At 44.3% G+C, this 26,273-nt stretch overlaps 1 protein-coding gene across 7 annotated transcripts in view; it reads right to left on the minus strand.

Moving 5' to 3' along the window:
* Positions 1-26,273, minus strand: part of LOC119954105 (fermitin family homolog 2) — a 168,522-nt gene that overhangs the window by 80,827 nt on the left and 61,422 nt on the right. For all 7 annotated transcript variants that reach the window (XM_038779006.1, XM_038779049.1, XM_038779032.1 and 4 more), the window contains exons 3-4: positions 18,965-19,198; positions 2,796-2,936 (exon numbers count right to left, since the gene is read on the minus strand). In XM_038779006.1, the coding sequence (XP_038634934.1) occupies positions 2,796-2,936; positions 18,965-19,198 (375 nt within the window). The remainder of the gene's footprint in view (positions 1-2,795; positions 2,937-18,964; positions 19,199-26,273) is intronic.

Genomic DNA, 26,273 nt, shown 5'->3' on the forward strand with positions numbered 1-26,273 from the left:
GGGGTGGAAGAGAAATCCAGATGTCCACTACACTTTGGTCTGGCTCAAATTTTAGGTTATGCCCACTTGTTCTGATTCCTCTCACCAGAGGAAGTAGATCTGTCCTTTAATCATCTTATTTGCCTCAATTAGATCAAAACTAGTCTTTAAGAGGTCAATCTAGGCAATATTTCACTTTATAATTGAACTCTTTTTAACATCAGTATCATCTGTGCTGTGCCCTCCAAACCTGCTATACTCTTCCCAAGGAGGGATGCCCAAAGCTGAAGGGAAAACTTTAAATGGTATTTAACCAGAGCATAACATTAATAACATAACTTCTATCCGTTTGTATTCCAGTCCCCTTGAGATAAAGACCAACATCATTTTACCATTTTAAGTTATTCTTCATACTTGCGTACGAGCTTTTTATGATTTCTCTATTTTAGCTCCAAGATCTCTCTCCTCTGTGTGTTGTGGGGCTGAGACCCACACAGACATGGAGAGAATGTGTCAACTCCACATGGACAATGATTGGGGGGCGGGATCGAACCTGGGTCCTCGGTGTGTGAGGCAGTGGTGCTAACCACTGCGCCATCCCAGTTTTTAGATTTTACCATTTAAAAGACCGATTAATCTGTCCTTGCAGTTTTGATGAGAATCAGGTGTTTTGTGATACAAGGTGTTTAGATTGCAAATACCTCATTTACATCCTAAATTAGATGTATAAAAGCCTCAATAAATGACAAATGGTTTAAATAAATTAGCAAATGCAGTGGTGTGGCGAAAGCTTCAGAAATGCACAATACTTACTTCATATAACGTACATTTTTCATTCCTAAGTAGCATATAAACGATATATGCAGATTTTGAAAGAAGAAAAGACATTTCTAATATGTGGAAGGCTTCTGGCAGAAAATAGTTTCTCATTTCACTATAACACCCTTTTCAGTGCAACTGGAGCGTCCTCTTTAGAAATGGAATGGTTGGTAGATATTATTTGGCTTCAATTATTAAGTTAACCTCATAAAACTTCAATGGGTATAATAATTAATTTACAATTTCAAGTCAGCATGCCTTAGCAGTTACACTCCAATTTTTCTAAAAACAAACATTAAAGGAGGAAGTCCGAAACTTAAACCCTCGTATCGAAGGTCATAAACACATTGTAGCTGATAACTGGTAGCTAATAACTGAGTTTATCAGGACTGACATTAAACAATTAAGTCCATATGCTTTAAGCAACTTGCACTTTGATGCTGCAATTGAGAGATACAATGCATAAATGTTCCAAAGTTGCAATTTGCAGCTACATATGCTGCACTCTTCTTAATACCGCTGTCCCAGTTAGAGCTTTTACATTAGAAGAGCATGAGCAAAATAGATGCTTCTTGTGGTCGAAATCCGGACATTATCTGGGCGCCCCTGGTGTATACAATGGTACTCAAAATAGATCAGGAGGATTTTAAGATGACTTTTCAGTTCCTTTGTTACTTCTCATTTATGTCCAGGGCTGCAAGACACATTTAATTGCCATGTCAGCTGAAACAGTGTCAGATTACCAAATGGTCACACAGGTTAAAAGGTCAGAAATGAAGCAGTTGTGTGGGCTCTGCTGAAGTGATATCATTAGTGATCTACGTTTAGGTGTAACGCAGAATGCTGGGTTCTACTAGCTCGTGAGGCCATATGGCCTACTCCTGCTCCTAATTCTTATGTACTATTTCCCTGTCACTGCTCTGCAACAGTCAAAGTTACAGATTAGATTTCCATATTAAAAATTTAAAAATGGATCAGTTTGAATATTCAAGCTTAATTGAGAGTGCCGACAAAAAACAAAATTGGTTCAAGCACAAATATACCCAATTCTTTTTTAAAAATAAATAAGGGGCAATTTAGCCTGTCCAAGCCACCTACCCTGAACATCTTTGGGTTATGGGGGTGATATTCACGCAAGCACAGGAAGAATGTGCAAACTCCCCACGGTCAGTGGCCTGAGGCTAGGATCAGGTCCTCAGTGCCGTGAGGCGACAGTGCTAACCACCGTGCCCTAATATTTATGAAAAGTGAACAGGGGTCAGTTAGCTGCAGAGGCTGTGATGCAGAGGGATGCCAATAGCATGAGTTCAATTCCTGAACATTATTATTCATGAATTCCCCACCTTTTTAACTCTGCCCCGTGCCAGATATGGGGTGACTCTCAGGTTAAATTACCACCAGTCAGCTCTCAAAGGGGACAGCAGCCCATGGTCCTCTGGAGCTGTTACAACATTTTATGAAAAGTGTTATCTGTATAGTGATTATAGAATACAAGTATTGCATGCCCATATCTACCTTCCCTTTAGTGTAGCATGAGGGTGACACGGTAGCACAGTGGTTAGCACCGTTGCGTCACAGCACGGTCACTGTCTGCGTGGGATACCTCCGGGTACTCCCATTTCCTCCTACAGTCCAAAGATGTGTAGGTTAGGGGGATTGACCATTCTAAATTGCCCCTTAGTGTTCCAATAAAAAAAGGTTAGGTGGGTTTACTGGGATAGGGTAGGTTAGGTAGGGTGCTCTTTCCAAGGGCCGTGCAAACCCAATGGGCCGAATGGCCTCCTTCTGCACTGTAAACTCTATGACAGATTATGTAAAATGTTTTGACTTGTAAGCCATTGGTAGAATAAAAGGGGGCATGTAAATTATGCAACATATCTTGCAGATGAGGAAGAATGCAGCCTCCGTCAATCAGACCGAAAGGTCAATATTCATTTTTTTCACCCTACCCCAAAGAACATCTTTTTCTTTCTTGCAGCAAGCACACTTTTACAGACCTGATCCTGGAGTAATTAAAGGTCCCTCCAACTCCAATGCATCATCTTCACCTTGATCCTTTTCTTCAACTTTTCGCCTTTTCTTCTTTGTTGGATCTTTAGGTTTCCTCAGGAGTGAGAGTTCTTCAGGATGCCTTATATCTGTTAGAATAGGATAATTAGGAATTGACAAGACATTCAAACATGTAAATTAGCAATAAACAATGCTCACAAAAATCCCTCAGAAAATGAAGTTTGTCGAGCAAGGTGTAGAAACCAGAGCAACGAGCCACAAGAACATCATGCTAATGTCAAATATGTCTTCATTTTTAAACACATTTGGATTTGGCATGCTTGAAATCAACTCCAAGTGAGCAATAAAGTGACACTGTAGGGTTACATTGTTGTCTTTGCACCAAGAGATTTGGATTTGAATCCAGCCTAATCCAAGGGAAAAGCATGACCTTTTACTTCTGCTCTACAGATTTAATTCAGTTCATTGAGGTTATAAAACATGAACAATTATGTGCAATTCAAAAAGAAATCAGAATGTCATGTGAATGACTATGTAAAATTATATTACAGTTGTGAAAATTGAAAACTTTGGGGTTAAGAGAGTCAATTTGTTGGAATAGAACAGAGGACTTTCAATCTGTAGCTGTTGTAGCGAAAAACAAATAGATAGTACATTTGATTGAAGTGCAAATAAAATGTGAAAGTAATGCATTAAATGCTATGCATTGGTGATGGCATAGTGGTATTGTCATTGGATTAGTAGTCCAAGGTAATGCTCTGGGGACCTGGGTTTGACTCCCACAATGACAGATAGTGGAATTTGAATTCAATAAAAATCTGGAAATAAGTCTAATGATGACCATGAAATGATAGTCGATTGTTAAAAATCCACCTGGCTCGTCAATGTCCTTTCGGAAAGGAAATCTGCCATCCTTACCTCATCTGGCCTACATGTGACTCCAGACCAGACCCACAGCAATGTGGTTGACTCTCAAATGTCTTCTGAAACGGCCCAATAAACCACTAAGTTCAAGAACATTTAGAGATGGGCAATAAATGCTGGCCCATAGGCCAGCATGATGGCGGTGGTTAGCACTGCTGCCTCACGGCAGTGTACCCAATTAGAGTACCAATTCATTTTCCCAACTAAGGGGCAATATGCAGCTTATGAGCATTGTAAATTAGGTCATAGTTTAGCCAAAAATAAATAAATAGAGTTTGAGATTTTAGAAATGCAATCAGAGATGGATCATGGAAGTGCCAGGTTTTATCCCAAATGTATGGTGAGTTAGCTAGTTTTTGTCAGAATAAAATTCATGGAAGTTTGGTTGGAGTGGGTGGTGTGTTACAATATGAAAGAAAGCAGCTGACCAGGGTTTTTCTCTTGGTTGTTATCCAGCAAACATTGGGCAAGGACAGGTTAAAATTCACTGCTGATTAGTCAATGTTGAATGAACTCAACATTGACCATTAAAGATAACCGAAGATGACAAGCCATCAGACGAATCACTGATTAACAATTTATATAATAATAATAATAATAATAATAATAATAATAATAGCTTATTGTCACAAGTCGGCTTCAATGAAGTTACTGTGAAAAGCCCCTTTATGCATTTAAGAAAGAAAATCCACTACCACGAGTGAATTATGCAAATACTTCAGAACATTAGCTTGCAAGAAAGCTTTTCACTGCTGTGCTGTTTAATAATGTGCAACACTCTTTGTTCTACGGTTTTATGTTGGTTAACATGTTACTGGAGATATGTGATTTTACTAAATATGGTTTTACTAAAGGGAAATGTTGCTCAATGAATTTAATGGAGTTCTTGGAGGATGTAACTAAGGTAATAAAGGGGACCAGCGGATGTAGTATACTTGGATTTCCAACCATTCTGATAAGCTAACACTCATAAGGTTAATAGGCAAGATAAGTGTGCACGGAGTTGGAGATTATATATTACAGATAGAGTATCCTTTAAGCAAAAGTTAGGTTTTTGGATGCCGCGTAAAGCCTACTTGCATTCCAATAGCCAGAGCCGAGGATAGTTATAGTTTAAAGTACCTGTAAATACAATGACGAGAAAAGGAAGATGTACCACTGAACAACAAATAGAGGGCCCCTGTAATAAGTTCCCACACGTGGAGCCATCTGAGAGTTGTCGGCTAGGGCGGCGCAACCCAAGTGCAGCCATGATCATATAGAACCGTGAGGTTTTGTATGTGACTTTGATGCAACAGCAAAAGCTTCCTGTGCTCTGTTTAAGTTTGGAGCAACTCAGCGATCATGTTCATTGATAGTTTAACTTTTCTGAATGCTAGTTTTAACACTGTGCCAACCACAGGTACAATGACGTGAAAGGGATGTACAAAGTGAATATTCCCAACAATTTGTCCTGGTCCACCCATGCCGAAGTTGCGATGAAAAAAGCACAACAACAGGAAATTTGGCATGTCCACAATGACTCTTACCAATTACAAGAAAAATGTACAGGTTAGGTGGATTGGCTATGCTAAATTGCCCCTAGTACCCAAAAAGGTTAGGTGGGATATGGTGGAGGTGTGGGCTTAGGTAGGGTGCTCTTTCCAAGGACTTGATGGGCCAAATAGCCTCTTTCTGCACAATAGGGATTGTATTCTATGGAATTACAGAGAGTTGTGAATACAGCTCAGTCCATCACGCAAGCCCATCTTCAATCTACTGACTTGGGCAACACACCTGGGTATTCTTTTTTCCAACTTCTTCCATTGGCTGGAAGATACAAAAGTTTGAGAACTCGTTCTAGCAGATTCAAACCTGCTGCTACAGCAGACCTGCTGCTACTAAACTCTTGAATTTCTCATCTACATATTAAATAGATTTGTGTGTATTTTTCCCTTTTTACAGTTGTAATTATTTTTTGTATGTTGTATATATTTATGGCGTGATCGGTCAGGTCTGTATGCAGAGCAATACTTTTCACTGTACCTTGGTACATGTTTCAAATTTTATCAATAAACCATAAGACCGTAAGACATAGGAGCAGATTTTCACAGTAACTTAATTGCAGTGTTAATGTGAGCCAACTTGTGACACGCTAATAAAGATTATTATAGAATTAGGCCATTCAGGCCCATCAAGTCTGCTCCACCATTCAATCATGGCTGATAATAAACAAACAATAAACAAGTGGTGCAGGATCAGTTTATATGGGAACTGAAAGCTGGTAAAATAATAAAACCAATTAGAAATTTTATTTTTGAGACGTTATATTCAATATAATTTGAGCCATTATCTTTGGTGAGATTTTGCAAGTTTTGCTGCAGAATTATTTCAAGCAAATTTCAATGGAGTTCATACATTATGATTCGTGTAAAAATACATGGGTTCAGACTGCTGCCTTTAACTAGAAAAATTGCATGCCATGGATTAGCCTGCAATTAATAAATTCTACAGCAGAACGCTTCACTGTTTGCTCTCTCACCTGCCCCACAAAAACAGAATCACAGAGTAAAGTTTCAAATTTCAAGACATGCCATCTTGGAAACTTAGGCATCGAAATTCTTGTGCGGTGCCATCTAACCTTCAAGAGTGCAAAGCAAGCAAAACAAAAAAAATATATATATATATATTTGGGCTTCATACACAGACATATGGCCAGATTTTAATGCAGTCAGGAAGATTCTACAGGCCTTAAAATCGGGAGTGGGACCTTGATGTGGAAATTGCTCATTCACTTCCGACAGATCCAATTTTTGTCAGTAGGGGAAAAGGAGGCAGGATGTGATTCTCATGCGAGGGAAACCCAAACTCAGCAGGTCCATTTTTGGACTTCAGACAGACCCCTTTAGGGCCTTAACCTGCAGCGTAGGAGAAGGCCTATACAACGGTCATGATCTGAAGATTTTTTTAAAATACCCATGTCTTTTGTAGAATACACTTTTAACAGTAGGCAGGATACACCAATACTGATTTATTATTGGTACACAATAACTCTCCACTTCCCACAGAGTTCCCCTCTTCGACCTGCACCCAGGTAAGGGTCACCCAGGTTAGGGGTTTTTATACCAAGAGGAGTCCTCTCGTTAAAAGGGAAGTCCCGACTACTGGGAAGTTCATGTTCTGTGGAGGTCACAGGGAAACAAACGGATTGTGCAGACCCAGTGACCACTGTGGGGGTTTTAACATTCCTTCCCTCCAACCTCAAAGTCTGGAGTAGCGTCCGCGTCAGCAGACTGGCGGGAGGGACCCCTCGTTCTCTTTGCCCTAGGACGGCACTTGGGAGTCGTCTGTGCGGGCTCCGGAGGTTTGCGCGTGGAGCGTCAAAGAGGCACGGGCAAGGTACGGCAGTCTCCGCCGGTGGCTGAATGTCCATGTTGGAGTCGGATTCGGTCAGGTACACCCGGCATTTCCGTCTCCTAGATCACGTTGGCAACAGTCGTCAGGGGTGACTGCTATGGAGGTGGTCCATATGTCAGTTGGACTCCTGGCCTTGTGCAGGCCAGGAGTCCAACTGACATATGGACCACCCATTGGGGCAGCACAGTAGCATGGTGGTTAGCATAAATGCTTCACAGCTCCAGGGTCCCAGGTTCGATTCCCGGCTGGGTCACTGTCTGTGCGGAGTCTGCACGTCCTCCCCGTGTGTGCGTGGGTTTCCTCCGGGTGCTCCGGTTTCCTCCCACAGTCCAAAGATGTGCGGGTTAGGTGGATTGGCCATGCTAAATTGCCCGTAGTGTCCTAAAAAAGTAAGGTTAAGGGGGGGGTTGTTGGGTTACGGGTATAGGGTGGATACGTGGGTTTGAGTAGGGCGATCATTGCTCGGCACAACATCGAGGGCCGAAGGGCCTGTTCTGTGCTGTACTGCTCTATGTGCCCTCACTTGGTAAGCGATCAGCCTGAACTGCGACAACAACACGCCTGGCACCCATGAGGCACTGTCGCCAAAATTTCAGACTTGTATCGAGTCTCCAGGGGCAAAACCGCGCAAAGGTGTGAGACGACCTGCATCCTTCCCGGTTCTGACCTGTCCACAGCAGACCTTCCCAGCAATGTCCACAATTACCAGGCTCAATCTGGTGCTGTGTCAGCATCGGCCAGCGCAACCCAGTCGTGACATGCAGCATGGTCAGATAGCAGAACAAGATTCATGCCAATCGAGTCTCCGAAGATCCAAAGGTCTGCTTCTTCATGCCTTGTTTGAACCATGCATTCGAACAATCCACTGCAGGCCGGGTGGTACAGGGTGGTGTGTACGTGGCAATTCTGCACTCGTGAAGGCCGCCCGGAGTGGGTGTCCGCGATGACGGCAAATATCGCCCCTTGGAACAGACCTGCAAAGTTAATAGTAACCACCATATGCATTCCCCATAGAATAATACTGTCTTCAATGCTTTGCTCCTGAATTTGGGAAGTACAGGCCTTCAAATTGTCCGGCAAAGCCGGTGCTGGGCTCCATACCGAATGATGTGGCGGACACAGGATAACTTCAGGTCCGTCTGGGTCCAACCTTGAATACAAGACACTGAGACCGGCAAGGGGTCCATGAAATGGAGGGCGACAACGACCTCATTGGCTGATGCTGGCGTCGTGGCCTAGTGGGGAAGCACCTCAACACATCCATGTGGGGAATCTTGGCCCCCAATACTCATGCAGCCAGCAACAGGACCCAATGCCGGATCAAAGCATATGGAATGCGGGGGAGGGGGATAAGGAAATTGACTGCACAGATCCCCCCCCCCCCCCCACCCCCCTAAACAGGCCTGCATTTGGTGCACCTCCATCCACTTTTTACTCCTAGGGCTACAGGACTACGATCAAACCCTCCTTTAGGTGCGAGATGAATTTCCCGTGATAGCTCATGAGGCCCAGGAAAGAATGGAGTTTCATCACCTCTCCTCGGACGGGGGCCTGTCGGATGGCCAGCATCTTGTCCTCAACAGGGTGTAGGCCATGGTGGCCCACGCAGTAAACCAGATACATGACTTTGGCCGCATTGAAAACGTATTTCGCCTGCTGGAGTGGACTCTCAAAACACCACAAGACTTTGGTCAGGTTCCATAAATGTTCCTGGTCGAAGAAGCCCGTAATCATAGCCACGCAAGATATTTTCCATCACACTTTGAAAGATAGCATGCTGAAGGGACCCCGAAAGGCAACCGGGTATATTAGTCTAACCCTCTGTGCATATTTATTGTCACAAAGCATCACGAGCTGGGGAAACATAGGAGGTATGCGTGGCTTATGTCCAGCTTCACAAAGGTTCAATCTCCACTGAGTTTTACATGTAAATCCTTGATGCGAGGGATTGGGTAATGGTCCAGACGCAAGACAGAGTTCACCATCATCTCATAATCGCCGCACAGGCATACAGAGCCATCAGGCTTCATCACAGGCAGATCAGGACTGCTCAGTCGGAGAACTGAATGGTGTGTATAATGCCCAAACGTTCCAATTCGACATCCACCTTGGGTCTTAGAACATAGAACGATACAGCGCAGTACAGGCCCTTCGGCCCTCGATGTTGCACCGACATGGAAAAAATCTAAAGGCCATCTAACCTACACTATGTCCTTATCATCCATATGCTTATCCAATAAATTTTTAAATGCCCTCAATGTTGGCGTGTTCACTACTGTTGCAGGTAGGGCATTCCACGGCCTCACCACTCTTTGCGTAAAAAACCCACCTCTGACCTCTGTCCTATATCTATTACCCCTCAATTTAAGGCTATGTCCCCTCGTGCTAGCCACCTCCATCCGCGGGAGAAGGCTCTCGCTGTCCACCCTATCTAACCCTCTGATCATTTTGTATGCCTCTATTAAGTCACCTCTTAACCTTCTTCTCTCTAACGAAAACAACCTCAAGTCCATCAGCCTTTCCTCATAAGATTTTCCCTCCATACCAGGCAACATCCTGGTAAATCTCCTCTGCACCCGTTCCAAAGCGTCCACGTCCTTCCTATAATGAGGCGACCAGAACTGTACGCAATACTCCAAATGCGGCCGTACGAGAGTTTTGTACAACTGCAACATGACCTCATGGCTCCGGAACTCAATCCCTCTACCAATAAAGGCCAACACACCATAGGCCTTCTTCACAACCCTATCAACCTGGGTGGCAACTTTCAGGGATCTATGTACATGGACACCGAGATCCCTCTGCTCATCCACACTACCAAGAATTTTACCATTAGCCAAATATTCCGCATTTCTGTTATTCTTTCCAAAGTGAATCACCTCACACTTCTCCACATTAAGTCTTGAGCACATGGGATTGGTCGGGCTCGGAAATAGCGTGGCTGCGCCAATGGGTCAACAATGATCCGGGCCACTGCTCCCTGTATGGCGCCCAGGCTCTCCTGAAAAATGGTGGGGAAGCTCGCCAAGACCCCTTCCAGTCCATGCGGGTACATGTGGCAAACCCACTGCCAATTAAGACGGAGGTGCTGCAGCCAGTCGCGGCGAAGCAAACATAGCCCACTTCCATGCACCACCAGAAATAGAATTGCTGACTGTTGCTCATATGTAACTGGGATCGATGTGACTGCAGTCGCTAATGGTTCACCGGTGAGAGAGACAAGCTGGACACCGGTGTCTCATAGGGCTAATATCTGGAGGCCCGACCGGATCTTATCAAACATGCAGTGGCTGACTATGGAGACCGTTGTTATGGTATCAAGTTCCATTCGGATGGAGTACCCATTCCCCTCAGGGCAACGTGGATTGGAGCAACCAGTGGCAGCGGCATGCAGATTATAATGAGTCTTTGCGTGCTCGGCCGAACAGCAGGGGGGGGTGGGCCCTCACAGGCTGTCACTTCGACCCACTGTTGCCGGCCTGTATTTGACGCCTGGGTCCTCTAGGTCAGGGCAGGCCATGCGACAGCTTTCCAGACCACCGTGACCGTAGCCTGCGTCCCTGCAGTAATCGTCCCACTATTGGGGGCCCGCTTCTTCTCGTGGTGACAAAATCAAATGGCAGTTGGTCGAGCAACCTAGATTTAGGACCACCATACCCTTGAGTTCCAGGGCAACCTGCTTCGCACTCTGTCGAAAGATGGCCATCTCAACCATCCGCTGCAGATGCAGGCGTGTTTCCGCTAAAAAATTTTTGTTGTGTTGCCATGTCGTGGATTCCACAGACAAAACGGTCTTGTAGGGTTTTCATTCAGTGTGGTGCCAAACGCGCAGGTTTCAGCCAGTTTGCACCAACGGGCCAAATAGTCACTTATCGATTCGCCCTGGGCCTGGGAGGCAGTATGAAACCCGAACCGGCGAACAACTATCGGGGCCACTAAGGCAGTGAAAGACTGCATATCAGCGCATCTGGGTGGGTCAAACATTTTACAACGTTATAGGTTGGTAGAAGTTAACCTTCAAATGGGGATCAGCTTACACGCAGAATACAAAATGTGAACTGCTGGGTGCTTATTATTGTGAAATATGAAGTAACCACAACAGCAGTTATTCATTTTAAATAAATGTGGCAAGGTTTATTAAATATATTAATTGTACAAAATAATAAAATTCAGTCTTTGGCATCTGACACAGCTCTCATGATAGGGAGCTGTTAGGAACTTGGGTCCAGAATGGAAACGTGGCTCCAAAATGGGGTCCAAGATGTAGCAAGCAATTCAGGGGTTAAACAGAATGAAGGAAAAGACTGCTAGCAGCAGAGTAGAGGTAGAAGCTCACAGCTGGAGGTACCTCGTCCCATTCAGACTTAACCTCGTTAGTGGGAACCTTGTTAGTAGGAATACACAGGGTGCATCAATTAAGCCAGGATGATCCCCTCAAGATCCATGGTCATTTGGGATTTGACCAGCCATCAGCCCATCAGAGTCTGATGATCTATTTGTCCGTCAATGGAAGGTTAGTTGCATATGAATGGCATAGCTTTGTTCTTTTAAATAAACGGGACTTTCAAAAATGGTTCTAAAGGAATGTGACTACAGCAGAGAATTGCTTTGTATATACAAGTATCATCTTAGCCGGTCTATGCAAGTAAAATGAGCGCTATATGTTTATTGGAAATGTTGTTTAATGGGAACTAATATGTTACGTTAAGAAACTGCATGTAATTGTTAATGTTGGAACTGAAGTAAAGGTTTAAGTATTGTTTTCTTTTTGTTTCAATAACGTATATCATTAAATAACTAAGCCGTATTTCTTATCTTATTACTCCTGGAATGAAAATCAATCTTTGCACAATGCATTAAAACTTTAAAAAATATTCCATCTGGTCCAGCATAACCTCTGTTGAGAGCTGACCAGGCGTCCGTAACATAGCATTCATCAAATTCATTCTGAATCACTTTGGTTATGAAATGATCGTAAGGACCCAACTTTGGGCACTTTTTGTTTCAGAATCATCTCCACAACAAATTACCTTCCTCTCCGTCCACTGAATTGAACCTTCTGCACTTTTTGAATGATCCAATGCCAATTTTGCACTATCCCACGATTTGATGATGAAAACCATAAGGCAGCATGCATATTTCCAGTATTTGCGAACATGATTCTTGAATGGCTTGTTGAATTACAGTCGTTAAATCAGTTTAGTTGCATAACTAGGGTGATAGAGAGGGCTTTAAATTGGGGAAGTGATCATGTGAGGAGCGATGTGGTAAAGAGAACTGTGTAGTACAGCAGGGTGGCATTTTGGTTAATGATAGCCAGATAGTGGCAGGAAGGGACAAAGCATACAACTTAGGGGTGCATCAGCAGGGGAGGGTGCACCAGCAGGGGAAAAAATGGTAAAAAGATAAAGTTAAAGGTTCTGTATTGAAATATGTGCAGAATTTTTAATAAAATAGATGAACGGTGAGCACAGATAGAAATGTAGCCTTTATATAGAGCCATGGCTGCAAGACAAGGTTAGAATCTGAATTTGAGGGTATTTGACATTTTGAAAAGAGAGAAAATTGGGAAAGGCATGGTCGTAGTCCGAAAATAAAAGCAAAAGCAAAAGACTGCAGATGCTAAACAAAAACAGAAAAAGCTGGATAAACTCAGCAGATCTGGCAGCATCTGTGGAGAAACTCTGGTAGCTCGGTTAGTTAAGGATGACATTAGTACAATATGGAGATATGACTGTAACTCAAAATAGAAAGATATTTAATCAGCTTGGGTAGAGAAATAGAAAAGGCCGCTTGTATGGGTAGTTTATAGGCCGCCTGATTACACTGTTGAAGAGACCATACAGGAAAAAATGTAAAGGGGTATGTAAGAAAGGTACCTATTGCAACAATCAAGGATGATTTTAATCTATTTATATATTGGGCAAACAGATTGACTAAGGTCTTACTGTCTCTTGGTGAAAAGGAACAAATATATTAAAATGAGCTTAGTGAGTAGCTAAGTCATCAGATCAAGAAGGTTGTAGCTTAAATTCTGATGTCTTGAGTTAGAAGATCTCAGCAAATGTGGTGGAGGAAGGGACAGCTCAACTCCTGTTAGCACCCTTAGATGGTGGAAATATTAGCAGGACACCTTTCCAGTTTGCTATTCAATAACATCCATGAATATTGCAAATGGGAATGTTGGGCAACAAGAGGACCGAGGCTCATCTGAAGCTCCCAGAGTTGAATAACCTACCACACTATCAGAGCTGACATGTAAATAAAACTGGCACAATAGGTAATGCAAGATATTGAAACAAGGCAAGCTAGTGGAAATGGCCCACTTCTAACAGAATAAAAAAAGATCCCAAGGCATTTCACAGGAACGTTAACAAAACTGACCCTGAACCACATTCGGAGAAATTGGGGCAAATGACCAAAATCATGGTCAAAGGGGGAAGGTTCAAGGAACATCCTATAGGCGGAGGGCGGGGTTGAGCAGCAGATTCACCTTCAAGAGCAATGGGGAGAAAAGAGGGAACACAGTAAAGCGAGACAAGTAAAGATAGTTGATGTTAAAAGATGTCTAATTAGGCACACCTAATATGAAATTCTAAACAGCATTTCACTGGGTCATAAGATTTAAAATAATCTACTTCTTTCCAATCTTGTAATTCAAGAGGAGGATCTATTCTAGATTTCATTCTTCCCCAAAGACATCTCATTGCAACTTCCCTTTGAGAACCTTATCCCATGTTTAAAGCATATAATCATCAGATAATTTATGAAAAAGTATTAAAATATGGAATTAATTCACTTAAAGTGGCCATCAAGTCAGTTAATTGCAACATTTAAGAGGAAAGAATACTTCAAGGAAGTTATTAAAACCGATGAGAAATGGTTACAAAATGAGATCGGAGAGCTCTTGATGTGGATAGGGTTGTCAACTCTGTCGGTGCATGGGTGTGCACACTGATTGTGACCTTTGATTGATTCAATTGATCGAATTGCATAAAAGCTGGTAGCAATCATAAGCATGTCCATTAAATCATGCTAGTTTTAAAATTATAGTAAATTCAGGTCATCGGTAACATTATATTTCAATGGTACAATTAAAAACAAATTTGACAACACCTAAATCATATATATCAGAATTTAGTTTGACTGCGAGCAGTTTTAATCCTTCTGCATTGCTGACAGCTTGTTTTTTTAAGTGCAGGACTGTATTTAACACATCTGTAGACTTGAGAGTTGCAATCAAGCTGTACTAGCAAAGTGTTTGAATTTGTTCCTCCTCTCCATATTTCTTACATACAGGTTACTGACGAACTGAAGTACATCCCCATTCCACCCCCCTCTCCCCACCATGGCAAAATGAAGGCTGTCATTCTTGTTAAATGGGTTTTCAGGAGTTGTGTAGCATCAATGGTGCAATTGATTCACGCATATGGCTGAAAAAATTTAGAATTGAGTTGCACCTGATACAAAGGAACACTCTTTACTTCAACTGGAGGGACTAAATTGAAGGTGAACCAGTGTGCAAAGGTTACACAGGACTTTCTCAAGAATACCAAAGCTCATAGGAGCAAGGCACCTTGAAAAGCAATTTCCTGATTTCTGCATTTAACAATGCATGTGCAGTTGCTGGAAGTTACTGGGGAAATAATTGGATAAGGCCTGAAAACAGGATAGGTTTATTTGTGATTTCTACTGCAGGATGAGTGCATTGATGGGGTAATGTACAGGGAAAGGTCAATGGGTATTACAATAAATGCTTGGTGCATTGGCAAGCCTGCAATTGAGTCGGCTGTCACCGTCCTAGGAGTATGGAGAAGTGTGGCACCAATTTCATGCAGGCTTTGTACAGAGCTTGTAGCTTATTCTTTCCAGTTTGGATAAGGTGACCAATGTGGACCTAATCTTGTCTTACAATGGACGTCTTAGATCATAGCTGCAGCAGAAGCTATGATTCTATGATCTATAGCAGATGTCTGTGCGGAGTCTGCACGGGTTTCTTCCGGGTGCTCCTGTTTTCTCCCACTAGTCTCGAAACACGTGCTGTTAGGTAATGGACATTCTGAATTCTCCCTCCGTGTGCCTGAACAGGCGGCAGAATGTGACGACTAGGGGCTTTTCATAGTAACTTCATTGCAATGTTAATGTAAGCCTACTTGTGACAATAAAGATTATTATTATGTCCAAGGGCAACTGTGGAAGCATAGACTGAGGTAATTAAATCTCAGCTGGTTGTCATGCAGGCTCAGACTGCTGCCATCTTGGCTGCAAAAGCCAGTTATCAAAGAGTATTTGCTGGGTATCAACAGTCAAGCAATCTATCCTCCAACAGATTATTAGGATTGCAACAGCTGAGGTGGCATTGGTTCTGTGGAGAATGGACCTGGTGTTCTCTTAGGATGACTGCTCGACTCCTTGCACCAATGTCACTTCACCAGTGCATTGGTTGGTCAGCCTGCCGACCCAAACTGCCAAGGTAGTACAGTCCGAAGTCAGGTCTTCTAGACCCAGAGTTGACTGCAGGCATTCTGAAAGATTAACTGCAGTTAATTGCCCTCACTTCAATTCAACAGCTTTCCACCAGCCACCCTCAAGACAGGAATTAAGGGAATGCACCAGAGACAAGTTGTTTTAAAAAAAAATTAAATATTAGGTGGCTTGGTTGATGAACTTAGTTTTGAATGGTTTATACTTCAGCATTCTGGCCAATAATCTGCGGTGATCAGTAAGATGGAAGGCAAGGTATCTAACTGTTCTAATGAGGAGATCTCAGGAGTGTGGACTGCATTCAATCCAGACAGAAAGGGGATGGGGATGCATTGGTTATCTCTTCCCTTCCTTCTCCTGTTCACTCTACCAAGTACTGCAGGACTCTTCCAGAGCAGTTCAGGCAATAGAACATCTGCCCAAGTACCTCAATGGTAATGTGAAGAACGTAGGAATTCCAAATATTGTATTGTTTATATTTGGTGCATTAAAGGGTTGGTTTAGCTCACTCGGCTAAATCGCTGCCTTTGAAAGCAGACCAAGCAGGCCAGCAGCACGGTTCGATTCCCGTACCAGCCTCCCCGGACAGGCGCCGGAATGTGGCGACTAGGGGCTTTTCACAGTAACTTCATTGAAGCCTACTCGTGACAATAAGCGATTTTCAAGGGTTAAAAGCTTGGGTTAGCGTGTGCATGCATCTGCTGCAGTATTTTTTAAAATCCTAGTTTGAAAGACAGCCAGGTTTTGTAACTAAAAGAGATGATTTCATTTTTTTTTTTTGCAATGCTTTCATCATCATTCATTCTAACTATGTATATTGTTTACCTGACGTTGGGCTAATGGAATTTTGTTTATATCAAAGACAGTTTCCATGGGGAGTAGATAATTAGAGACGTTGCATTTGCCTTTAGTCGTAAGATTCAGTTAATGGAAGGAGCCAATGGCTGAAACAGACAAGTGTTGAGTTCAGTTTTAGATTGGGATTGAATGTGAACAGACCAGCAGCTTCTCTCAAACAGTTTAGATAAAAAATATTTTGCCTGTGCACAGGACAGCAGTTTCTGAAACGGTTGGCAGGTTGAACAGTGGTCTGACACAGACAATAATCTGCAAGCTGGTTCCTGAAGGATCTCTCCCTCTCTCAAAGACATCTCCTTAAAGCAAGTATTCCTTGGTTGGTTGGCTGTATTTAAAAGTAGATTTTGACCAGAGAAGTGTTTTGCTCAAGTGGAGATAAAATATAGCAGACTTAGCATTTCATTTTATTGTTGAGCATTGTTTAACTGGTAATTGTAAGCTTTTTTCTTTATTTAAAAAAAAAATCTTTATCGTCACAAGTAGGCTTACATCTTGTGTAAGCCTATTTGAAGTTACTGTGAAAAGCCCCTAGTTGTCAGATTCCGGCACCTGTTCGAATACACAGAGGGAGAATTCAGAATGTCCAATTCACCTAATAGCACATCTTTCGGAACTTGTGAGAGGAAATCGGAGTACCCAGAGGAAACCCACACATACACAGGGAGAACGTGCAGACTCCGCACAGACAGTGACCCAAGCAGGGTCAAATCGGACCTTGGCGCTGTGAAGCCATAGTGCTAACCATTATGCCACCATACAGTCCATTTATGATGTTAAACTCAATAATAAGATTTGTTTTAATATACCATATACCTATTTGTGCGTGGAATCACACCTGGAGCAAAGTATCCTTTCTTCACAATTTAAATATTGGGGTTTCTGTCCGGTACCCTACCAACTGTTGGGGTCTGGTCCAGGATCATAATATTAAACATGGCTCTATGGCTCTCATTATACATGCTGACCACGTGTGGTTAAGTTGTGCAGCAGAGTCCTCAGCCAGGTGTAAAGTGGATAGTTCTAGTCGCCCAGCACACACCCTCTGGTTTGACAAAGTGGCTCAAATACAGAGTGGACAGCAGACTGATGCAGAAAGAAAGCATCACAATAGCTGCTATGATAGTGGGCATTCTCCAGCGTGATGTGTTGATCATACACCAAGTACACGTTCAGCATGTGATGACCTTTGCGGTTAGGGTATGTCTCAGCATTTAGACATGGTTCCTGCAAAGCCACATCTATGCAATCAATAGCACCCTGCGCCATGGGGTAAGCCACTATCCTGGCAAAGACACATGCATGTTCCGTCTGCTTCTATTTGTTCAACAACGACAATGCATACTTCTGGCATCACCGGTCATCTCTATAAATGCAACATCCATGGTGAACTGAGATATGTTATTTGCTTCAGTTTTGAAGGATCGCAATCTGAAAAAATTCATGACTATGGTCACCTTCTCAGCCACTGGCAGTACTGTTTTTGCCCTGCTTGGAGGTTGCACATGTGGTTTCGAGAGGGGGCAAGTTTCTGTGATCACCTTCTTTGTAAAATGCATATAATGCAATCATTCCGCCTGGTTTAGTATGGGGCAACAGGAATGCTCCTGGAAGACACCAGGTTTCTTGCCGAGAGCCCTTCTCATTCTCTCCTTGCTCTTTAAAGGGGTCCATTCTCTTCAGTGCTGCCTTTGCTGCACCTCCTTTCATGCTGCAGGCTGCGGGGTAGGCGGGAAACCGCACAACCCATGACTGATATAAGGTACTCTAACCAGACACCTTGGAGTCAAAACCAAGGCCTTCTCCACATGCGGCACTTCCTGTTAATTTCATCAACATTAAATAACTCTGCAAACCACCAAGCATTTCTGCTGGATTGGTTGCAGTTTGTAGAAGTTAACCAGCAACTAACTTGAGAGTGATTGATGATTCCTTTAAGTAGTAAGGTTTGGGGTGGTCCCAATGAGATCAAATAGCATTGCTGGCATCAAATCAGTTTCATCCCATCTGACGTCACAATCGCCTATTCTGTACATTTCCGGTGCATGGTCCAAACACACCAGTTTTGTGCAATTTCTTCTTTGATGGAATTCTGGCATTGTTGGCTATTTATTGCCCATTCCTAATTTCCCTCGAGAAGGTGGTGCTGAGCTTCCCCGATATGGCGCCCAGCAAGGGCCATGTTGGAAGCGTGGGCATGCAATGCAGATCCCATTGGGAACCAAACACACACACAATGTGCAGCACTAAAATTCCGGCAATAAGTCCCATATACCCCATTGCAACTACTAATGGGCTTACCATTACTCTCAAATGAAAAACCTGACCAATATATCTAAATGACTGCTAGCTTTCTAATAAAACTTTTGTTCAGTCCATGTTGATAAGAAGTAAAATGTTAATCTTAGCAATATAAATATTGATATAATACCTTGAGTTACTACCCAAAAAAAACTACAGAAAGTATACCAATAGGGGCTATAACACTGATACTCACTGAATGTCTTGGTGATGTCAGAGACTGCTTTGAAGACTCTGTCCGAGAAGTTGACTTTCACCTTCACAGTCTTCATATTGGGCAGCTGGAGGCGAAGTACCTTATGCTGAGGTGTGAACATCAGCTTGGCGTCAGCTTGAACACCATACTTATCCAAGGTCCAGTGGGTTTTCAGGAGCCAAGTTTTTCTCTTCTCCCACCACAAGGCATGATCCGACCAGTCTTTCTTCACATCTACAAGGAAAGATCAGCTCGTTAGATCAAATGGTTTAAAAGTTACGGGACAATTGTAGGAAAGAGTGCAATAATAGTGGTTTGTACGCCATCTGTTGAAAGCAATTCTCCTTTCCACACCTTGGGATGAGTACTACTGTAGCTCGTAACGAGTCTGCCAACTTTGATGGAGCATTTAACTTATTGCACTCTCTCGAGCAGCATTGAGGACACCAAGATCTACTGGACAATGGCCATGTGCTTGGAAAATGCTGACTTTGAAGCTACCAGACATTTTTTCCAACCAACAGGCGAAGGTCAGATGGACAGAAAATTAACAGCATAAATAACAAAAATAATCAAAACGCAAATCTATTTTGCTCCAAATGACAAACCAGCCACGCTTGATAACACAAAGGTCCCAGAGAAAGAGAGAGCGAGAGCGTTTATCAAGTGTTTATTGGCTTTCTATTCAAAAAGAAAGTGGGTGGGGAAATTGAACAATGTTAACACTCTCTTTCGGAAGCTAGAACAGGGAGTCCTGAAGACTGAATCAATATTTGTATGGGAGTTCTTCCAAACAAAAGTTTGAGACCACGTTTTTCCAGAATTTAAAATTAATGACGCATAAAATCATATTCACATATAAGGTTATGAATCAGCACAGTTCAATGGTTTCAAACAAGCTGCTTGCTTCTGGAATTCCATTTATGTCCCGATACATATTATCATACATTTGTGTTCTCCGCAGTCAATCGAATCAGAGTAAACAAACCCTGCATGGTTGGTTAGTGGGTCTTGAGCAAGAAAGTTACTTATTTTTCACTTATAATTTCAAAGCTCCCTCTAAGTTTTGCTACACCGATCTTGCCACACATATTCACATTAACCTCCAACTCCACAATCTCACTCATATTCACTTTAACCCACACCTCCCCAACCTCATGCAGAATCCCTGGCGTTCTTTTGCCATCACATCAACAGCTTGAATTCAATGACTATCAGATTGATTTGTATTCTATTTTTACTGATATGCAGATTTCAGTTGCTCCATTAGTCCAAAAGTATGTAAAAGCAGTTCAAAGGAGACTTACGAGACTAATACCTGGAATGCGATGACATTCTTATGAGGAAAGGTAGGATAGGCTAGGCGAGTATCCACTGGAGTTTAGACGAGCAAGAGCCAACTTGATTGAAACAGAAGATCCTATGGGGTCTTGACAGGGCAGATGTGGAGAGGATGTTTCCTCTTGTGGGAGAATGTAGAACTAGGAGTCTCTCTCAGAGGGTATGAGTCTTTGGAACTCTCTTCCTCAAAAGGCTAGTGGAAGCAGTCTTTAATATTTTTAAGGTAAAGGTAGTTAGATTCATGATCAACGGTGGTTGGGGTAAGGTGGGAATGTGGGGTTGAGGTTACCCACAGAGCAGCCATGATCTTATCGAATGTCAGAGCTGGCTCAAGGGGCCGAATGGCCTACTCCTGTTCCTAACTTGTCTGCTCGTAAAATTCAAAACCTGGACAGGCTTGAAATTTTTTCGGAAACCCTGCTGTTTTTCCAACTCTTAAGCTTTAGTTGCATGCCTATTAGTTGCACATTTGCTCAGGACTATAATCTGTCTATTCAGTCTTTCAACTTCTGACCACGACAACCAGCCTGCACAACGCAACTTCCACCAGCTTATAAGGTAGTAGCTAGGACCAGGGTTCAAATGCCAGCTTATTTAGTATACTGAGTGTTTGACTGTTTTTGAAGTACTGTACAATATTTGCTTATTTCCCCCAACCCATGTCAGATTCAAAATGAAATTAATTTCATTAATCCAAATGTGGGACTGGACTGTCCTGGCAAGTATCCTCTTCAGGGTCATTCCCAAACAATGGACTTCCTGTGGAGTTTGCACGTTCTCTCAGTGTCTGCATGGGTTCCCTCCGGGTGCTCAGATTGGCCACACTAAATTGCCCCTTAGGTGTCCAGGTTAGGCGGGGATAGTATGGGGAGTCAGCCCAGGAAGGGTGCTCCTTCAGAGAGTCGGTGCAGACTTGATGGGCCGAATGGCCTCCTTCTGCACTGTGTGAATTCTGTGGATTCCAGTTGATTCCATTTAAATTAACCAGTTCTGCACAAAATAGAGTCAATCAGACTTGCCATTTTGCAACAACATTACGTGCTGGGTTTTAGGAGATTAATTATAAAGATTTAAATAGGTAAAAGGTAAAGTCATCATAATGCCAGATGACCATAGGCTGCCTTTACCTTTGAGACGGAGCGCTAACTGGTGGTGGTTTAACCTGGAGAATCACCACACCTCAGACAAGGGACGAGGTCGAGAAGGTGGGCTTTCATGAATAACCTCAGTCGGTACGGGAATTGAACCAGCGCTGCTGGCCTCGCTCTGCATCACTAACCAGCTGTCTAGCCAACTGACCTAAACCCGCCCCAAAAGATTTAAATACCAAACCATAGCATCACATTACAATTAGTATTTTGTTTTATACATTTAGAGTACCCAATTCATTTTTTCCAATTAAGTGGCAATTTAGTGTGACCAATCCACCTAGCCTGCACATCTTTGGGTTGTGGGGCGAAACCCTCGCAAACACGGGAAGATTGTGCAAACTGCCCACGGACAGTATCCCAGAGCTGGGATCGAACCTGGGACCTCAGCGCCGTGAGATAGCAGTGCTAACCACTGCACCACCATGCTGACCCATACATTACAATTAGTATAACTGATGTACTCTGTGTCCTCTCTGTGGGGCAAGTTCCCCACTCAGGAGCTCAGAGCAGCAGGGATCCACAGAACAGTTCTGCCAGGGTGATTCAAGCTCCAGATTTCATTCCAGCCTTGGCCCAAACATGGGCAAAACAGCCGAATTCCAGGGGAGAGGTGAAAGTGTATTTGACATCAAGGCACAGAGGGTAGCATCAAAGAGCCCTAGCAAAATCAGTCAATGGGAAATCAGGGAAACTTCACTGGTTGGAGTCATACCTCATACAAAGATAGTTGCGGTTGTTGGAAGCCAATCATCTCAGCCCTAGGCCATAATTTCAGGAGTTCAAGGGGCTGCCGTTCAAACAAGCCCGAAATAAATTCCGCTACCTGGGGATCCAAATAGCCCACGACTGGAAAGGGATCCACAAATGGAACCTCACCAGCCTGACGGAGGAAGTTAAAAAGGACCTGCAAAGATGGAACACACTCCCGCTCTCCCTCGCGGGGAGAGTCCAGACGATCAAAATGAACGTACTGCCCAGGTTCCTTTTCCTGTTTAGATCCATTCTGATCTACATCCCCAAGGCTTTTTTCAAAGCGCTGGACAAACATATCATGGCGTTCGTATGGGGGGGTAAAAATGCTAGGATCCCAAAGAAAGTCATACAAAAAACAAAATCCAGGGGGGGGCTAGCCCTCCCGAATCTACAATTCTACCACTGGGCGGCAACAGCCGAGCGAGTAAGGGGATGGATCCAGGAGCCAGAAGCCGAGTGGGTGCGTGCGGAGGAGGCCTCCTGCATGGGAACCTCCCTCCGGGCCCTCGCCACGGCAGCACTCCCATCCCCACCCAAAAAACACTCCAGCAGCCCAGTGGTGACAGCCACCCTCCAATCCTGGAACCAACTGCGGCAGCAATTTGGCCTGTACAAAATGTCGGACAAGACTCCCATCTGCAACAACCATAGGTTCAAACCAGCACTGACTGACGCCACCTTCAAAAGGTGGAGGCAGGACGGGGGGACGCTGACAGTCAGGGACCTATACACGGACGACAGGATCGCAACACTGGACGAACTGACAGAGAAATTTCAGCTAGCTGGGGGAACGAGCTACGGTACCTGCAGCTCAAAAACTTCCTACGAAAGGAGACAAGGACGTACCCACAACCGCCACGACAGACACTACTGGAAGACCTACTGGACGCAAGTATCCTAGAGAAAGGGAACTGTAGTGACATGTATGACCGACTGGTAGATAGGGACGACACCGTACTGGACGCAACAAGAAGGAAATGGGAGGACGACCTGGGGATGGAGATAGGGTGGGGACTCTGGAGCGAAGCACTGCATAGGGTCAACTCCACCTCCACGTGCGCAAGGCTCAGCCTGACGCAACTAAAAGTGGTACATAGAGCCCACTTAACGAGAAACCGTATAAGTAGGTTCTTCCCGGAGGTGGAGGACAGATGTGAGCGGTGCCAAAGAGGCCCGGCCAACCACGCCCACATGTTCTGGTCTTGCCCCAGACTTGTGGAGTACTGGACAGCCTTCTTCGAGGCTATGTCCAAAGTGGTGGGGGTGAGGGTGGAGCCATGCCCGATAGTGGCAGTCTTCGGGGTTTCAGACCAGCCAGATCTATTCCTGGGGAGGAGGGCGGACGCCCTTGCCTTTGCCTCCCTGATTGCCCGCCGTAGAATCCTGTTTGGCTGGCGGTCAGCAGCACCACCCAGAGCTGCAGACTGGCTGTCCGACCTCTCGGAATCTCTCCAAATGGAGAAAATCAAATTCGCCATCCGAGGGTCGGACGACGGCTTCCACAGAACGTGGGAGCCATTCATGCAACTGTTCCGGGACCTGTTTGTGGCCAACGTACATGAGGAAGAATAGTCGGGTGGCCAAGAACCAGGGGAAAATGGACGGGAATAGGGGGAAGGTAGCCGGGGGGAGAGGGGGGGGGGGGGGGGGGGGGGGGGGGGGGGGCTACGGGCTCGGTATGGGGGTTTGATGGCAAGCCAAGGCCCAAAACCAAACTATAAATAAATGCCTATAAACATGTGCCTCGGCCATATTGGGGAATGTAAAATATGTATGCTGGCTAAAGGGGGCGGCCACAATTATTGTTATGAAGGTGCTTACCTGTAAATATTCATGTTAAATTTTTGTGTTTTCCTTTTTTTTTCTCTCTCTAATAACTTGTAATTTGTCATATATAAAATATGAAAACTCAATAAAAAAACATTTATAAAAATAATTTCAGGAGTTCCTCAGAGTGCCCTTTGCCCAACCATCTTCAGATGCTTTCAATTATCTTAAAGGTCAGAGGTCATGGCACTTGTAGATGGTTGCATCAGATATTGAAGCAATCCATGTCCATATACAATGTTCTCTGATTAGATTACACCTTCCACTCAACTCCAACACGATCACCATTCGCTTATATGTAACCCAACAGGGAGATTGATTACTATGTTAAAAATAATGCATCTGCACTATCTGTCCATCTAAAGTACTTCAAACTTCATAGTTGGTAATGTCTTATGGCAACTTTTAAAAATGAAGCTATGTAAAATTTACAATTGGAATAATGTAAACAGTCACTGTAATGCTAACATAATGCAATATAGTTACAAACTTATCACCAGGTGGCACAATGCTCCAATTTTCTATTTCAAAGTTTTTCAATTCCATCACCATTTTGTTTATCGGTTGAAAGTCATTACGACAATTCCCTTTACATGTATTTTTAAATGTCAAAAGTATTTTCAAGTATCTTACTTATAAAACATTGGAGTGTATTTAATTCCTTATTTTCAGCCACCCGCTGTCCTCTTTTATCATGCGCTTCAGCGCCCTTTGCACCCCAAAAGCCTCCATTAGGCAAGAATCTAATTCACGTATTTTAAACATTCTTATTCCTCAGGTTTTAAGAAGTATTCAGAGAGACTGCTACAGAGTGTTCAAAGATAAAACTAAATTAGTGAAACTCTCTAGAACTTTAAATTGTAAGTGACTGTCAAACACAAAGGCCAGGATTCTCAACCTAGCAATGTCGGAATTACGAAACACGATTAGGCGGAGAATCGCGCGAGGCGGAAAGCGTGTTCGGCACTGGGCGCCTGATAAATCGGGAAACCAGTGCCCTGGCTGCTGAGGAAGAGAGGTGGAGAACATGTTCCCAGAGGCATGACCGTGGGCTGCTGGTCGCTGATTGGGGGAAGGATATGCCAGGGCTGTGGTGACCGGGGATGGGCCGCGGGGTCGGCGTGAGTCTAGACATGGTCTGCCATGCCAGCCTGCGCATCCCACTGATCGTCACTGTGGCCTGGGATGGCGCACAGTGACACTAGCTGTATGAGTGCCCCCATCCAGCCCACTATCCCCCAGAATTGGGTGTCACCCGCCAGTGGGACATCATGCAGCCCACCCAAGGGGAAGGCCGAGAGTAGCCCGTATAGGATGGCACCAGACGGGGACCAGCGAGCAAACCGCCAGCCTAGGTAGGTACCCCTGCCGGCAGGGACGGGTGCCGGTGCAAGGAATGTGGTGCGGAGTGCAGGAGAGAGTGCCAAGTGGAATGGCCAAGGGTGTGGGGGGCCATGTGGGGCCAGCGGCTACAATGCTGGTAGGGCTTTGTGGCAGTTGGGCACTGGTACGCACCATGCTAACATCTCTGCTTTTCATCCCCTGCAGACAATGGACTTCAGAATCCAGCCAGGAATGGCGGCCTTCATCCTAGCCGCCTCAGCTGTGTACCAGCAGAGCCAGTCATTTGAATGACCTGCCGGATCGTCACAGAATCCAGCTGAGCAGGGGGACAGTGCGGGGGAGGACACCCGCTTACGGTGGCCATCAAGATGACGGTCACCCTGAACCTTGGCTCCTGGAAGGACCCCGTGGCATAAAGTGAGGACTTGTCTGGGATCTTGCACACCTCGGTGCACATATGCATCCGTGCCGTCATGGAGGCACAGTATGCCAGGTTGGCGCAATACATCAGCCTGAATATGGACCAAGCCCACCAGGATGTCCAGGCAGTGGGTTTCGCTGCCATGACCCAGGTCCAGGGGTGATAGACAGATGCATGTCCCTTATGAGTATGAGTTTATGACAGGCTGCTTTTCACAAACCCAAAGGGGTTCCACCTGATGAACGTGCAGCTGGTTTGTGACCATGAGCTGTACATCATGCATGTCTGTGCCCTGTACCTGGGCAGTCTGCAGAACGTCTTCATCCTGGCAGACTTGACGACCCCCCCCCCCCCCCCCCAAATAACCCCACGTGAGGGGTTGGCTTCTTGGCGGCAGGAATTATCCACTATGGTCATGGCTGGTGATGTCTATCCAGAAGCCATAGACCAGCGCGGAGACCCACTACGACGA

Source organism: Scyliorhinus canicula, chromosome 2 (assembly GCF_902713615.1).
Source record: "Scyliorhinus canicula chromosome 2, sScyCan1.1, whole genome shotgun sequence".
Lineage (NCBI taxonomy): Eukaryota > Metazoa > Chordata > Chondrichthyes > Carcharhiniformes > Scyliorhinidae > Scyliorhinus > Scyliorhinus canicula.